The sequence below is a fragment of the Macadamia integrifolia genome, chromosome 13, assembly GCF_013358625.1.
Source record: "Macadamia integrifolia cultivar HAES 741 chromosome 13, SCU_Mint_v3, whole genome shotgun sequence".
Taxonomy (NCBI): domain Eukaryota; kingdom Viridiplantae; phylum Streptophyta; class Magnoliopsida; order Proteales; family Proteaceae; genus Macadamia; species Macadamia integrifolia.
In genome coordinates, this window is record NC_056569.1 from 7,247,943 (window position 1) to 7,263,712 (window position 15,770).

The 15,770-nt window shown below is 39.3% G+C and overlaps 1 protein-coding gene across 1 annotated transcript in view; it reads left to right on the plus strand.

Annotated features, from left to right (window-relative positions):
• LOC122059462 (transmembrane protein 33 homolog) overlaps nt 1-13,045 on the plus strand; it is a 33,747-nt gene extending 20,702 nt beyond the window's left edge. Inside the window, exons 7-9 of the mRNA XM_042622255.1 lie at nt 5,804-5,917; nt 6,038-6,077; nt 12,525-13,045. Of these exons, the coding sequence (XP_042478189.1) occupies nt 5,804-5,917; nt 6,038-6,077; nt 12,525-12,677 (307 nt within the window). The 3' untranslated portion in view covers nt 12,678-13,045. The remainder of the gene's footprint in view (nt 1-5,803; nt 5,918-6,037; nt 6,078-12,524) is intronic.
• Nucleotides 13,046-15,770: the final 2,725 nt, after the last annotated feature.

The window sequence follows — 15,770 nt, forward strand, 5'->3', positions numbered from 1 at the left end:
TGTATTTGTATCCAAGTAAAATTTGTGTTTGTATTCACACATATGTTGTCCATGTTATCTGGTTCTAATCCATCTAACACTATGTTTCAGAAAACCAAGAAGCAGCCAGAATCACAGAGAACAAAAATATACTTGATTTAAGAAAAATTCAATAACGTGGAATCAAGGACTTAGATGTGATTGAACTCTAGTTGAATACTGTTCTGATATAAGAGAATAGAAGATCATTTCTCAAGATGATGATCAGATAGTCAGATTATTAGATCTGGTAGAGTCCTACTCAGTGATGGAAAATTAAAATGTTGCAGAATTACGGAACCAGAATATAGAGAAATTCAATTTCTCAATAAACACAACTAAATGGACAAACTAGAGGAACAATCTATTAACATCTCAGCCAATACTGATGGTGGAATTGGGAGATAGGGAAGATTTCTACCTGAACAAAGAAACTAAAAACATGAGCATTCGATGGTCAGATTATGCTGATCTTGCTGGAGAACTAATGGAGGACGATTTAGAAGATATAGTTGGAGGATATGTATAGTGTATCTGTGCTATGCTATGGCAATGCTTTGGTCTGAAGGTCTTTCACTGGAAGGATTGAAAGTCATATGACAAAAGGGTGGGGCAGATAGATCAAGCTTTCTATGGGGTAAGACTACTAATATCCTCTCCAGCTCGTAACGTGCCATGGTCTAAAGAAATCCTGTACTACCAGAGTTTCAGCAACTTGGAAAACTAAGGTGGGAAGAAAGAAGATTTGACCTAGTAATCGCCACCCAAGACCTAGGCTGGAATCACCACAACAAAGCCTGTTGAATAACTAGAACAGAATTCTGATTCATCGTAAAACTTGAGGAAGCAAAGTTTTCTTAATTCCCCCTTTTTTTTTTTTGGGGGGGGGGGGGGGGGGGGTGGTGCGCTCTATGGCCTTACAACATTTAAAGAGTAACTAAGATATATTTACGGTCGGAAAGGAAAGTAAGCATGGGAAACACTCTTCCACTAAAGCTGACTTAGTGTCTCACAAGAATAAAACTCTATCTTAACTAACTAGATAGAATAGGTGTCTCATATGATTAAAAGTCTACCCGAAAAATAGGAATATCAGTTCTATTCATACAAGATTCTATCCATCCTTAGCAAACAAAGAAATAACAATAACTTAATATAAGAAAACAACCCAAACTAAACTAATATAAGTAAATCTCATAGAATAGGTGTCCATATGACTGAAACTCTATCCAAAAATAGGAATAGGAGTTCTATTCATACAAGAAACTATCTATCTTTAGCAAACAAAGAAATAACTATTACTTGATAAAATAAAACAACCCAAGCTAAACTAATAAATTAAATCAAGTATGCCGACCTCCTACCCAATTAGGCTCCTTAAAGTAGCCGATTACAGTGAAAGCCCATTGGACCTAAGGCCCAACTTTTTATAGAACCCAACTGAAGACTTATTTTCACTAAAATACTGACACATCTGTGATTTATCTACATCACCATGCATAATGAAAGCACTGTTATTTGCTTGTTGATTGTCCTTGTGTCTACTAAATTAATTGCCTAATGAAGGGAACGTTTAACATTTTTTATGAGATTATAGGAGATTTTCACAAGCTCTTTGAATGGATTTTAAGTACAGTCAAAATTGTTTATATGGAATCTTCTGTGAATGTTGTTTTGTTAACTTCCTAATCATTCTTTAGAATCTTCATGAAGTCACAATCTGTTGAGTTCTTTGACTAGTAAGAGTGGAATATTGCATAGATTTTATTATTATTATTATTATTATTATTATTATTATTATTATTATTATTATTATTTCTGGAGCAACAGAGTAGGTACTAAGAAATTTGGCCTGAAAAGAACTAGGTGGTGGGTCACCATTTGAATCAACCTGTGATAATTACAGATATTTCAAAATAAAAAATCTAAGGGTAATTTACAGCGCCACCCCTTAGAGAATGCCACAATTATAAGAACACCCCCCTTTGTTTCACCAAATTAGACTTAGACCCCCTACCGTCAGTCACTGTTAAGGAATATACCTTATATGCTGATGTCAGCTATTATATTTAATTTTAAATACCAAAATACCCTTACTAAATATAAAATACTTAAAATACCCATGTAATAAGTTACTATTTCTACCACCGGCGATCGTTTAATGCACCGGATATCATGGCAACAACGATGACGGACGGCGACCAGCAAGAACTCGCAGCATTCGATCATAGACCTTGTGAAGCGCAAGAGCCATCTTTTTGGTAAGGGTGCCAGCAACAATCATACAATCGGCCTGAAAATAATTCCAAATTGAACGAAATCGCAGCGGGCGGCACCGGTGTGCATCATCTTGACCGCATAGCAAGCAAGGCTGAAGGTCATAGGCCAGATGGATCTAGTACGGACCCAGTTCATCAGATCATCCACCTTCAAGATCACAGACTACGCCGCCTTTGGCAGCCCCGTGATCGATGCTGGTGAGGCTGGGCGGGCATATGGGGCTAGTGATGTCGACGAAGATTCCAACGCCGACAATGCTTCTTCGATGCCGCCCTTTGCGATGAAAATAGGGCAAGACGTGCCGCTTTAGAGGAGCTTCGTATCCTCGTTCATCCTTTTTATAACCAATATAAATCAAAACCAATTGAAATATGTACAAACAATTAACATATTATGACCACCAGCTCATATTAATAAAAGACAAACAGAAATGAAGAACAGAACCTAATGCGACTCCCCTAAATCTCTCTAGAAAACGAAAATTCCTCGCTAGATCACAAACCATAATAAAAATAATGAGAGGGATCTTTCATTCGCTGATCAAAAAAACTATACAATAATCAACGAATTACAGATTAAGAAAGAAGAAAAAGAAATAAAATCGATTTCGCTGGTGGTGTTGCTGGGAATCTAGGAGAGAAGCTCCTAAGAGGTAAAATTCATCGGTCTGAAATTCGTCAGGTCCTTCGTCAAAATTGAGGGCGTAACTCAATGGATCATACCTGAAATCATCCGAGTGTCTACGACCTCTGCCCATCTGAGAGATGAGATTTCGGAATTTCTTTGAATTCTGGGAGTTCGTGAAGACGAAGATTTGACAAGGGTATAATGGTCATTTTTATTCTTCACTTGACAGTGACTGACGATAGGGGGTCTGAGTCTAATTTGGTGAAATAGAAGGGATGTTCTTATAATTGTGGCATTCTCTAGGGGGTGGCGTTGTAAATTACCCAAAATCTAAAAGTAAAGAAAAAACTTAAGAAAAATATGAAGAACAGAGAATAAATTCTTTGTTTTTTGTCTTTTGTAATATATAATAATAATTATTATTATTACTATTACTATTACTATCAATTTATCATGAAATCCCGCCCCTGTTGATGTTCCCACATGCACTCCCATAGTCCCATTGGCCCCCCCACTGGCGCAGGGGACAAGCTGCCTTTTTTGAACAACTGTCAGATTATATCCTTTCATATTTCCCAAGTCACGGCCAAAAGTTAAGAAGCACCTGAAAAAAATTGGGCTTTTCCGAAACCTGTAAATTATAAAAACAAATAAAAACCATGACCTCATGATCTGAACAGTTCAATCGTTGTACTTCACAGGATTTGACACAACCATTAATGCAGAAACTAATACCGAACCAGGAGTATCAAGTGGGATATTAACTTGCGACAGATCGCAGGTATAGGAATGCAACCAGAGCAAAAGAGCAACCCAGTGCATGAGGCTCCTGATGCTGCAGTGTCTGGGAGGGGCAGGTGTACGCAACCTTACCCCCTGCTTCGAAGAAGAGGCTGTTACCAACCATATTAGGAGAAAATCTCAAATAAAATAGTTCAGATGGATATGAAAATCAGGTTGATGGTTCAACTTATCATGTAGAACAAGACTGCAAAAGAAGATCTTCATCCAATGGCCAGATTAAAAATTTGGAAGAAACCTCCTTGAAATAGGAAACTATGACCCAGAATAAAATCAGAAGAATTGACAGGCAAGTTTCAGAGATTCAATTCAGCAATTAATCAAGATCTGATTGAGGAATAAACAGTATTCTAGAACCAGGAACAGTAATAATAAATTAAACTGAAACTTGGGAACAGATCTGAAACTACATTATGGCAGGATTAGTTACCCGGGCAAACCAACCCTCCTCCAAGAAGAATTGTGCTATGCCCCCCCTCCCCGATCCGGCCGGTATTTTGTTTGCTATGCCAGTTGGAATAGAAGGAGCATAAAACAAAGATTGCATTCACTTAATTACCTCATTCAAATGAGTTCAGAAATTATAATAGGAAAAAGTGTGCGTAGGATGGAAAATTTAGGAGAATCTGACCTATTATTGATTTGGAGACAGAACAAGATATGGAAAAGTCGATGTGATCAGGAATCCACCTGATTTGCAGTGCTGGTACCCCACCAGTACCCTACCTGGAATCCACCGGGAACAACTACTGAATCTACAATAGTCCACTACTGAATTCACAATAGTAACACACCTGAATCCCACAGATGAAAGCCTGAACTCACGGAGCAAACAGATTGAAGCCTTCATTGATTCATCAAATTCATCAGTAGGGCATAGCTCTCACATATGTTTGAATAAAATAGTCTAAACAATACTCAAACTGTGCCTAAAACTGCTCCAGCCAATAGCTTGCTACGGAGGTAGTCTACTGTTACTGAAGCTCTGAATAATATAAGAAAGAAGCAACTTAAACAATGCTAGACTCGGAGACCTAATCCTGCCTAACTAAAAAAATTCAAGAACAGTTAAAAAATAAAGAAATAGTACTCTTAACTAAACTAACTATTAAAGTAAATGCTGTATTCCTACCTCCTACCCATATTTTAGGCCCATTAAAGTGACATATTACTAAGAAAACCTATTAGACCAAAACATATCTAACCTAAACCAATGCTTATTCCCATTAAAATAAGCCCACTTTTGTGTTTTATCTGCATCAATTCTTTTTGGCATAAAAAAATATTGTCTACAAGTTTTTAAGTGATGCCAATTCAGAACCACATGGTCATCCTTCTGTCTGAAATTTGGCTTCTGTCAAATAATAAGAAGAGAATCAGAAACCTTCACTACTGTCCTGTTGAAGTAATAGCTCTGCAGCTCTTCCATAGCTTCGATTTGATGGAAGAAAAGGTAAAGAGAGATATAATCAAGAATCCCACCTGACTCGCATGGTTGGAATCTCAGCAGTACCCGAAGCTGGAATTCCACTAGGGTTCACTACTGAATCCACAGTAGTCCATGTCTGAATCCACAAAATATTGACACCTGAATCCCACAGATGTAAATCCTGTATTCGTACCTCCTATCCATATTGAAGACCCCATTAAAGTGCCTATTATACTAAAAAAATTGGATTAAAGGCCCAAAACATATGTATCACAAGTTACACAAACCAAGGATTATTTTCACTAAGATAAGCCAGCTCGTGTTTTATCTGCATAAACCATCATACTGTAGTTTCAAAATTTCCGGTTTTGGAGAGATGTAATAAAAATAATTGTTTTCTTGAGGGGCTGAGACAGCATATGCTCATCCTACCTCCCAAGTTCAAACATTTGATTTATCACCTTGTCTTTGCCTTTCATTCTTGTGCTTGACCATAAATCACAGTTGTCAAGCATATTTTATTTTATTTTGTTTTATTTTTTACTGCTTCTGCTTGGTATTACACTAAGTTCTTTTGCCTGATATCTTCTGTTTGTTACTCTGCGAATTTCTCTCGCATTAAACTTGCCTATTGCTCTTTGTGAACAGGAAGTATCTGGAGGATCCTTGCTTATGGGTTGAGTCGAACACAACTACACTCAACATACTGACTTCACATGCTGAAATTGCACTGGGTTTCCTCCTAATTGTTTCACTATTCTCGTCAGTTGCAAAATTCTTGTCTTTCTCTTTTTTCTTCCTCCATTTTCTCCCCTTTTTTTGCAAATATCTTTGCTTTTCAAGCTTTTAAAATGGACAATGAAGTTCATTTGGTGGATGCAGGTGGCAACGTAACATAATACAAGCATTTATGTACTGGCAGGTTTGTTTTGTTCCTTCCATATTTATAATGGCTTGTAGCATCTACTGATTCTGTATAGGTTTTAACTAAGGTTTCGTAGTGGGTACCTTGTTAACTTCTATATGGTGCGCATGAGGATGTGGCTGGACATCCAGCTTTCTGATCATTGGTCTTGTGGGGTCCATCCATTAGAGGTCAAAAGTTTTTTTCATCAGAAAGAGCTGATAAACTGCATTTATATTATTAGAGAGAGAATGGCTGGTGTGAGGGCTGCGCAGGAAGAAAGAGGAATGGAGAATGATGGAGGAGCCAGTGAAGATCCGGATCGAGGTCCCGTTAATCCTATTCCAAATCGCTTTTATGCCAAAGCAGTTGGAAATGCTTCTTGGCCAGCGATTGATTCCCTCCCTGAACCAATCCAAGCTGGAAATATTAGGAGAATCATGATCCCTCTATGCGACTACGAGTCCAAGTGGCAAAACTTTCGATTTGCTCTTATTGGAAGGGTTAACTTCCGATTGATTTCCTTGGATGCTCTGCGACAAGAGGCTGCAGAAAAATGGAATCTGAGTCGGGGAGTGTTGATGCATCCTCTTGGCAAAGGATTCGTCATCTTCCAATTCAAATGGGAAGGAGACAAGAAGGCTGTATGGAAGAGGAGCCCGATGAAGATTGGTGAGCAGTTAATCCGTTTCCAGCACTGGAAGCTGGATTTCAACATTCATGAGAAGCATGTTTGGACCAAGCTTGTTTGGATCCGCTTCCTAGATCTCCCCTTGGAAGAAGTGGATGCTACTGAAACGGCATCACGTATTGAAGAGGTACAAGTAGAGAGGATGGAGCCTGTCACAACCAACATTTTCAGTTTCAGGCAAAAGGTGTTGTACGAGGATGGAATTGCTCGTTGCGGTTACTGCAAAAGATTGGGGCATGGCATTGGAGATTGCAAGTCAAAGAAACATGATGGTGATAGGCAAGCTGCCATGGACAACGCGGTATACCTGGGGCAGTCTATGTCGATGATGGAGTCGACTCGGGGCGAGTCAACTCACAGGAGAAGCGAGTGGGAGGTGTCCCAAACGTGGCAGTCAATGCCGTTTCTGATTCTTCTCCCTTAAATGTCTCATTACAATCCAATCAAGGACGTTCAAGTATGGAAGGAAATATTCAGATTGTTTTGGACTCCTTGCAGTCCAATTCAAATTTAAATTTGAATTTTGCTGACAAGGAAGCTCTTGTAGCTTAAGATAAGGAGTTAACTCAGAATGACAACCTTCCTATTATGGAGGAAGGTGAGGTGGTCGGTTCTGACAGTGGGTCTAGGTTGGATTCAGAACCTGAGAGCTCTGACCCATCTGAATCTAAGGAGGAAGTTCAGAGGGCTCAGGTCGAATTGATTTCTCTCATGAGGCCTGGCCATCCGAGGAGAGAAGTCGCTGGCAAAGGTAGGGGCAGTGGTGGTGTCCAGCCTTCATGAGGGGGTCGAGTCTTTCACTCTCTTCGCAATGAAGGCGACTCTCAGATTTCAAGCTTCCCAGATATTGATTTAGTAAATGGTTGAGTGGCTCCGAATTTTCAGGAGGTCGTAGTCGTTGACAGAGCAATTGCTACTCGTGAAAAAGGGACTTCTGGTGCTAATAATGGAGGGAAGAAGAACAAAAGAAAAGTGGGTCAAACCAACAAGTCTGACAAAGCTCATCATTAACTCCTTTCCTCATAAATGTTCTTTTTTAGAATATTAGAGGAGCAAGGAAGGTTGCTGGCTTAAGGGCCTTGAAGATTATGCTGCGGGATCACTCCCCCGACATTGTATGTGTTGCTGAACCTATGGTTCACCCCTATAAGTTCCCCTCCCTTATGGTTAATAAGATGGGATTTTCTTTTGATTTCATTCACAACCATCGGTTGGACAAAGTCCCAAACCTATGGATTTTTTGGAGGCAAGGAATTCCTTGTCCCTCTGTGATCTCTATGTCGGACCAGCAATTATCAGTAGTAGTTGACTGCGTTGGCGCCAGGGTGGGTTTATCCTTTGTCCATGCCAGTAGCTTCAAAGCCCTGAGAAAATATTTTTGGAGTGATTTGGGTCTTATAGGATTGACGACTATCCCATGGTCTGTCATAGGGGATTTTAAGGCCACATTATTCTCTCATGAGAAAAGGGGGCCTGGTTGATTCAATCTAGCTTCGGCGGCAGAATTCCAGGCAATGGTTGATTCTTGTTCGCTTATTTTTGTCCCCTCTCAGGGGAGGAAATTTACCTGGACAAATAATCGTAGAAGGGGTCATGTGGCAGCGGTGCTTGATTGCAGTTTCTGCAATGAAAGTGGCTTGACTTCGTTAAGAACATATCGCAAAGAGTTCTTCAATGTATTGTGTCAGATCATTCTCCTCTACCGGTGACTTCTGATGCTGTCCCTAAGCCATTAACCATCCCTTTTAGATTCCACAACTTCTAGATGGAGGATGATAGTTTTTCTTCCATTATTAAAGAGGCATGGAGTACAAGGTCTTATGGTAATCCTATTCTCACTCTTTGTCAGAAGCTGAAACAAGTTAAATTATTCTTGAAGCCATGGGCTAGGCATACCTTTCCAAATCTTGATATAGAGGTTGAGAAATCTTCCAAAGATCTAAAGGCCATCCAAGAAGAAATAGAAGCTTCGGGTATGTCTGAAGAGTTATTTGCCAAAGAGGCTGATGCTAAAACCGGCTTCCTTAAGGCCTCTCAAATGCATGCCCAGCTATGGCTTGACAAAGCCAAGTAAAAATGGATGAAAGATGGAGATCGGAACTCCAAGTTTTTCCATCTCTCTGTGAAAATGAGAAGGTCGCGAAATCTGATTCGCTCTCTGAAGAAAGATGATGGAACATGGGTTTCTGAACAGCAGGCTTTAGCATCTTATGTCTCTAATTTTTATGAATCCTTCCATGGAGCAGCCCATGCGACCCCCCACTGGGATCTTCTTGATTGCATTCCTCTAGAGTTATGAGATAATGATAATGCGGTCCTTGACGCATTTCTAAGGAAGAAATCAAAACCGCAGTTTGGGAATTGGATCTAGATAACTCCCCTGCCCCAGATGGGTTTTCAGGTATTCTTTTTCAAACGAGTTTGGGATATTGTTGAGCATGATTTTTGTAGAGCTATTATTCATTTCTTCAGGGTGGGAAAAAATTCCTTTGGTGGTTACAACTGCTTCGTCACTCTAATTCCCAAAGTTTCATGTGCTACTTCTCTAAAAAATTTCTGCCCAATCTGTATTGGTAACTTTTTTACTAAAGTCATTTCCAAGATTTTATCTTCAAGATTGTCTTGTTTTCTTCCCTACCTTATCTCTGAGGAGCAAGGAGCTTTTCAGAGAGGTAAAATAATTTCTTCAAACATCAGTCTTGCCTCTGAACTTGCAAATCTAATGCACTCTTTAGTGAAGGGTGGGGGTATGGGAATTAAATTAGATGTCCAGAAGGCCTTTGACACTCTATCTTGGGATTTTCTTTTTGCCACCTTGAAGAAATTTGGTTTCTCTCATACTTGGATTTCATGGATTCATGAAATTCTTTCTTCCTCTAGAATCTCAATCTTGGTGAATGGAGGCCTTGTAGGGTATTTTGGGGCTACTCATGGTCTGCGCTAAGGAGACCCAATTTCTCCCATTCTTTTTATCTTGGCCGAGGAAGTTTTATGTAGAGGTCTGAAATTCTTATTTGAGAAGGGTAATTTGAAACCTCTTCCAGGGCCAAGAGGCACAACTGTCCCTTCTCACTTATTATTTTCTAACAACATCTTTGTATTCATGAATGCCTCAGCTTCCTATGTTAGGAATCTTCAAAACTTTCTTCTCAGGTATCAAGAATTTTCGGGCCAGCATATAAACCTTAAGAAGAGCAAGCTTTTCTTTGGGAAGGTGGCTCCTCATAGGAAGCATTTCATATTAGAGACTTTGGGCATACCTATTTTTCAACTCCCCACCAAATATTTGGGAGTTGAGATATTCAAAGGAAGGGTCTCCAACAGCCGTCTTCTTTCAATGATGGATAAAATAAAAGCAAAGCTTGCGGGATGGAAAGGGAAGCTTCTGTCCTTTGGCGGGAAGAGTTGAGCTGGTTAGATTAGTAATCTCTGGAATTCCCATTCACAAATTTGCTGTTTATTGGTGGCCTCAATCGACCATTAAAACAGTAGAGCGATGGATGTGGAATTTCATCTGGTCTGGTAATGTTGACAAACAAAAGAAGGTCGTAGTCAAGTGGGAGAATGCTTGCAAGCCAAAAAAAGGAGGCCTCGGCATAAGAAAGCTGCGAGACGTTAACTCTGCCTGCTTGTGTAAACTAGCTTGGCAAATCAAGTACGATGATTCAATTATGAGCTCATTTTTTAGAGCTAGATTTATGAATGCAGATGACTCGCTCAAGTCCAGTTATCTCTCTTCCTCGATTTTTCCAGTTTTGAAAAAGGTATGGAATATCATTTCAAGTCTTGAACAGTGGACTGTTGGAAATGGGAGAAAGATAAACTTCTGGCATGATGGATGGATGAGACTTCTCTCGCAGAAGGTTCAGGGCTGGATTGAAATGTTTTCAAGGGGGCACACACCAAAGTTGCAGAATTTATTAAATCAGGAAAATGGGTTATTCCCACAACTAGTTCATCTTTTCTAAAGCACGCCTTTGCCAAAGCCGCTCAGATAGTGATATCTGACCTCGAGGATGTTTGTCATTGGACTCCTACTTCCTCGGGTATTTTTTCAACCCATTCTGCATGGGACAGCATTAGGGTGAAGCATCCTTCCATCTCTTGGTTCTCTATTGTATGGAATTCCCCCATTCAGCCACAGTAGGCTACTTTTGGTTGGAGGCTCTTTCATAAAAGCCTTCCAACTGATGAAGCAGTGAGAAAATGGGGTGTTCATATGTCTTTCAAAATGCGAGCTCTATGGAATGGCTGAAGAAACCTTGGAGCACCTATTCTTAAATTGCAGTTTCTCTTCTCAGGTATGGAGCCTATTTTGCTCATTAATTAATACAGCCTGGCCCTATTTCTCCATCTTGGAAGATATGCTAAAATGGTGGAAAGAGAAAGCTCGATCCATTTCTTTCAGAAGACTATGGAACTGTGGTGCTATCCTAGTCCCTTATCACTTGTGGTTGGAAAGAAATCCAGGTGCCATGATGGGTCTCCAAAACCCTTCAGCCATTGCTTCCAAATGATAAAGGGTGATTTTCGCTATATCTTCTCAGTGCACAGCGAGTTCACATCCACTATTGCTGATCTGCTGTGTGCTAGAAAGATTGGAATTCCCATCCATCAAGGGAAGAAAAGAGAGCCTAAGGAAGTTTATTGATGTCTTCCATTTTCAAGATGGACAAAATTAAATACTGATGGCTGCTCCTTAGGAAACCTAGGGAAGGCTGGCGCAGGAGTCGTTTCTAGGGATGAAAATGCTCTTGTTATTCTGAACTTCGAAGAAGTCATAGGAATGACTTCCAACTTTGAAGCAGAAATTCAGGCAGTGATTTTTGGTTTGGAATATGCTAGAATCATCAAAAGTTCAGAAGCTTTGGATCGAATGCGACTCTATGGCGGTGGTCACCCTTCTTTCCAGAGGCTTTGTTCGTTGGTCAGTGTATCAAAGATGGAGAAATCGATGGCCTTACTTAAGCTTCCGTGATTGGAAGATTACTCACTACCATCGTGAGGTTAATTCAATTGCTGATTTCTAGGCTAAAACGGCTGCAAAATATGATGCAACCAATCCAGTGTCTGTGTGGCCCCCTTTGATGTCTATGGAGCTGGAAATGGATGCGAATAAGCGTCCCCGTTTTAGATTCATGTAGTTGTGCTCTGTGTCTCCTTCTGAGGTTTGGTTCCCCTTTGTGATTTTCCTGCTGATGGAAATGCCGAAGGTAGGTCTATCGCGAAAGGCTCAATTCCTTTGTATTTGTTGATCTTTTCTTCCATTGTATCATATTTTTCCTCTTTAATATAATACGAATCTTTTAGTGAAAAAAAAAAGCATTTATATTAACTGCATTTATCTTATGGGAAAAGGAATTACACAGTTCGCACTGTCAGTCTACGTCCATCTCACAGTCCCTCTTGTTAAATATGTGGGCCTCCTTCTCTCATATTTAATATAGTGTTTCAGTCTGCCTGCTGTTGTCTTGGCGTGTAAACTGCCAACAAAAGCTGGCAGCGTGTAGATCCCTGTCCTTATTACTTTTCACATTTGATCAATGTTGTTTTAGGCGCCATGGGCCTTGCATCTAATGATTTAAGTCACTCAGACCAGACTTCTTGTTTTCTAGATGGCTGTAGTAGAGGTTAGCTTAGGTTAATAAGTATTCTTTCTGCCTAAAGAGCAGGTTTAAGGGTTCTCCTTGCAAATTTATGCATTTTTCAAGCATGAGTTGAAAAGCTTATTTATTACTAATGTTTGCTTTGTCTGGTGGGCCTCTTTCTGGCAGCTCTTGAAGCTCATGTACCATGCTCCTGTGACTGCAAGCTACCATCAGGGTGTGTGGACTAAAATTGGCCACACTGTGAATCCCCTTGTCAACCGTTATGCGCCATTCTTGAATACACCACTGTCTGCTGCCAAAAGATGGTGGCTCAGGTGAAAGCGCAACCGGGATGTGAGGAAGGGGTGATGAAGAAAAAGATACACTGACCACATGGATTCACTTTTATTGATTCTCTTTTATGGAAAGTTTGTTAGACCATGCAACAATTTTAATTGAAAATAGTCAACTGGAACACTTTCCTTAAAAGTTGCTTCCTGCTCTTGTCAATTGCTTCCTGCTCTTGTCAATTGAGCAAACAGTGGCTTTCGGACTTTATTAAAATCAGGGTAAACAGAACAGAGTTTGAGAAACTTTATGCAGTAAAAATGGTCATAGCAATGCATATCAGTATGTTGTGATCTATGAGGACAATCTTGTTTTCAATGTCACGGTCTAATAAGTCTAATATTTTTGCCAACTGACAATTGATTTAGTCTTATACTGAATGAGCCAGCCATGTATCAGATTTCACACTTTTTCAATCAAATGCCCTCTTTTTTATGATCATTTATCATCGTATTTTTAGTTGTCTTTATACTTCCATGCACCCTTCCTATAGTTCCTAGGAGGGTACATGGATGTAGCAGAAAAGGACTAGAATGATCACTTGATTTATGCAGAAATAAAAACCTAACAGCCTTTAACACTTGATTTTTATGCAGAGAAAATTTATATAACATAATAGGCATAGCTTATGTATGTGAAGGCTAATTTGTTTTGATTTCTTCTTACTAGAAATTTAAATTTAACAGAGGGATTTGTGCAAAATGCTTATCATTTTGGTCTAAGGATCAAATAAAATTTTTGATCATCCGACAAGATCTAAATTTTGGATACCAAATAAAATCAAATAACTATGTTGTCTATGGGTTTTGCTTTATTTATTTTTCTCTTCCGCATGATTGCAAAGGAAATTAAAGAGGAGGGAAGTGAAATTTTCTTACTTGTATGGAAATTTTATAATCATCATCTCATATGGTTTTGTCATTAACTTCAAATCATTTCATCTATGGTTATTAAATTTCATCATATTGCAAGGGATTTGAGAAGCATAAAAAAAATTACATCTTAAACGTAGTATTACTAAATATGATTAGAAATTTAAGTGTTTATACAATCAATTTTTTTTTATCCATTTTGGGTAATGATTACAGACGGTTCTACTTTAGTTTTACAAATTTTCACTTCTGGAGTGGATAGACCTGTGACCTTGGGGAAGTGCCTACATTTGCTGGTACGACTCCAATAGAGGCCAAGCCGATCCATAGGCTCAGCTAAAGAGATGTCACTATGCGTTAAGCCGAACACCATGGTCATCAACAAACCGGCCTCAAATTTCCTCGGCACTGACATCATCTTGCTAACCCGACCTCTACCCGCTTGCGACAACTATGGATTACCAGCCAAGCAAAGCTTATTTGGAGTGCACTAAAGCAGTCTCCTAAGAGTTGAAACCTAGCCGAACAAGTCAATACTTGCCTAATAGGAAATCTTGTAAGAGATCTCCTACCAAAAAGGGACTCTCCACCACTGCCTCACTCGACCGATTGCCTATAAATACCTAGCCCGACTCTACCATGGTTGTTCTTCTTTGCATGTTGCCTGAGGGACTTGGGATAGTTTCCTGTAATAACATTCACTCACTAATATCTTAAAATTTGGTGGATCATGATGCCTTAATATTTTTTTTCGACATTCCAATCATCTCAACAATCAATTTCGTAACGTTATTCTTGGAAATCTCCTTTCCAACCATTGATTTGATGAGGTGGAAAAAATTTCTTCATAAAATGAGAATGAAGAATGTGCCCAATACATGCGTTATCCCCTTCAAACCAACCTATTTCGACTCTTGACATTCGAAAGCACACTAATGCAAGTCGAACAAATGTGGAGATTCATCAAGTTCTATACCTGGGGTCTACAACTTCGCCTTTCGGGTAGCCTTTGGATATGACTTATCCTTGTGTTGGTAAGGCCACTATTGGCTTACCCAATCCATCTATGTCAAGACCGAGTCCCATCACATTTAATACCAGCCCAAAAGACAAGGGCTTGTCCCTTGGACAGGCCTAGCCCACATTACCTAGCCCTTCTTTTGGTCATTGTAGCCTACTTTAAAATCCGGGTTGATGCTAGCATTTGAGGCTATATAAACACCCTCATTTGGAGGACTTAGAAAAGAAAAAATTATGAAAATATACTCCAAAGAACCATTCATTCCCTCTTTCAGATTTCACATAACTCTTTTCTTTGACATTTTAAAATTTTCAAAATATCCTTCATTGATAAGATTTTCCATTTAGAGAATCACTATTTAAATTGTGATTAGCCTACAGAATTCACAAAATTTTATGTATGATGGCTCTAAGCATATTCTGTGTTTTCTAAAATTTTCGATGCCTAAAACTTTTTGTAATGATAAATTTACCACTAGGGGTAATTTAGTCATTTTCACTAAAATAAGAGGTTTTTCTAGTTCGATGTGAACTATGATTTTTGCTGATATGAAAGATCATGTATTGTTTCGTAGATCTGGGGTATGATTTGTAGATAATTGGTTCACAAATCGGGTGCTTAATTTTACTATTTTACACCTAAGTTTCTATGCAAGAAAAATTTGATAACAAACTCCAATACGGCACATAGAAAATCTTGTTTGGATGAGATTTTCCTTCTCCGAGTTCTGATTTGCTTATACAAAAATTATTCAACAGTAATGAGGATAAATACCGCCCACCGGGACCGACATGTGGTAAGTGTCCATTAGAAGCCAAGTCAACTCTCCCCAGGACCGATACATGACCTATGATCTTGGGGAATTGCTTACGTCTACAGCTCACACTTCAATAAAGGTTAAGTTTACTCATAGGCATAACTAAAGAGATGTAACTGTGCATCAAACTACTGTACACCTTGGTCATCCACAGACCGGCCTTAGACCTCCTAGGTGCCTACATCATCTTGCCAACCTGACCTTAATTTGTTTTCGACAACTCTGAATCGCCAAATCAGTAAAATTTATCGTTTGGAGCACACGAAAACAATCTCCTAAAAGATCCACTTCGATATGAAACCTAGCTGAACAAGTCAATGCATGGCTAGAATGACTCCTTCGAGAGATTTCCTACCAAGAATGAAATACCTCCC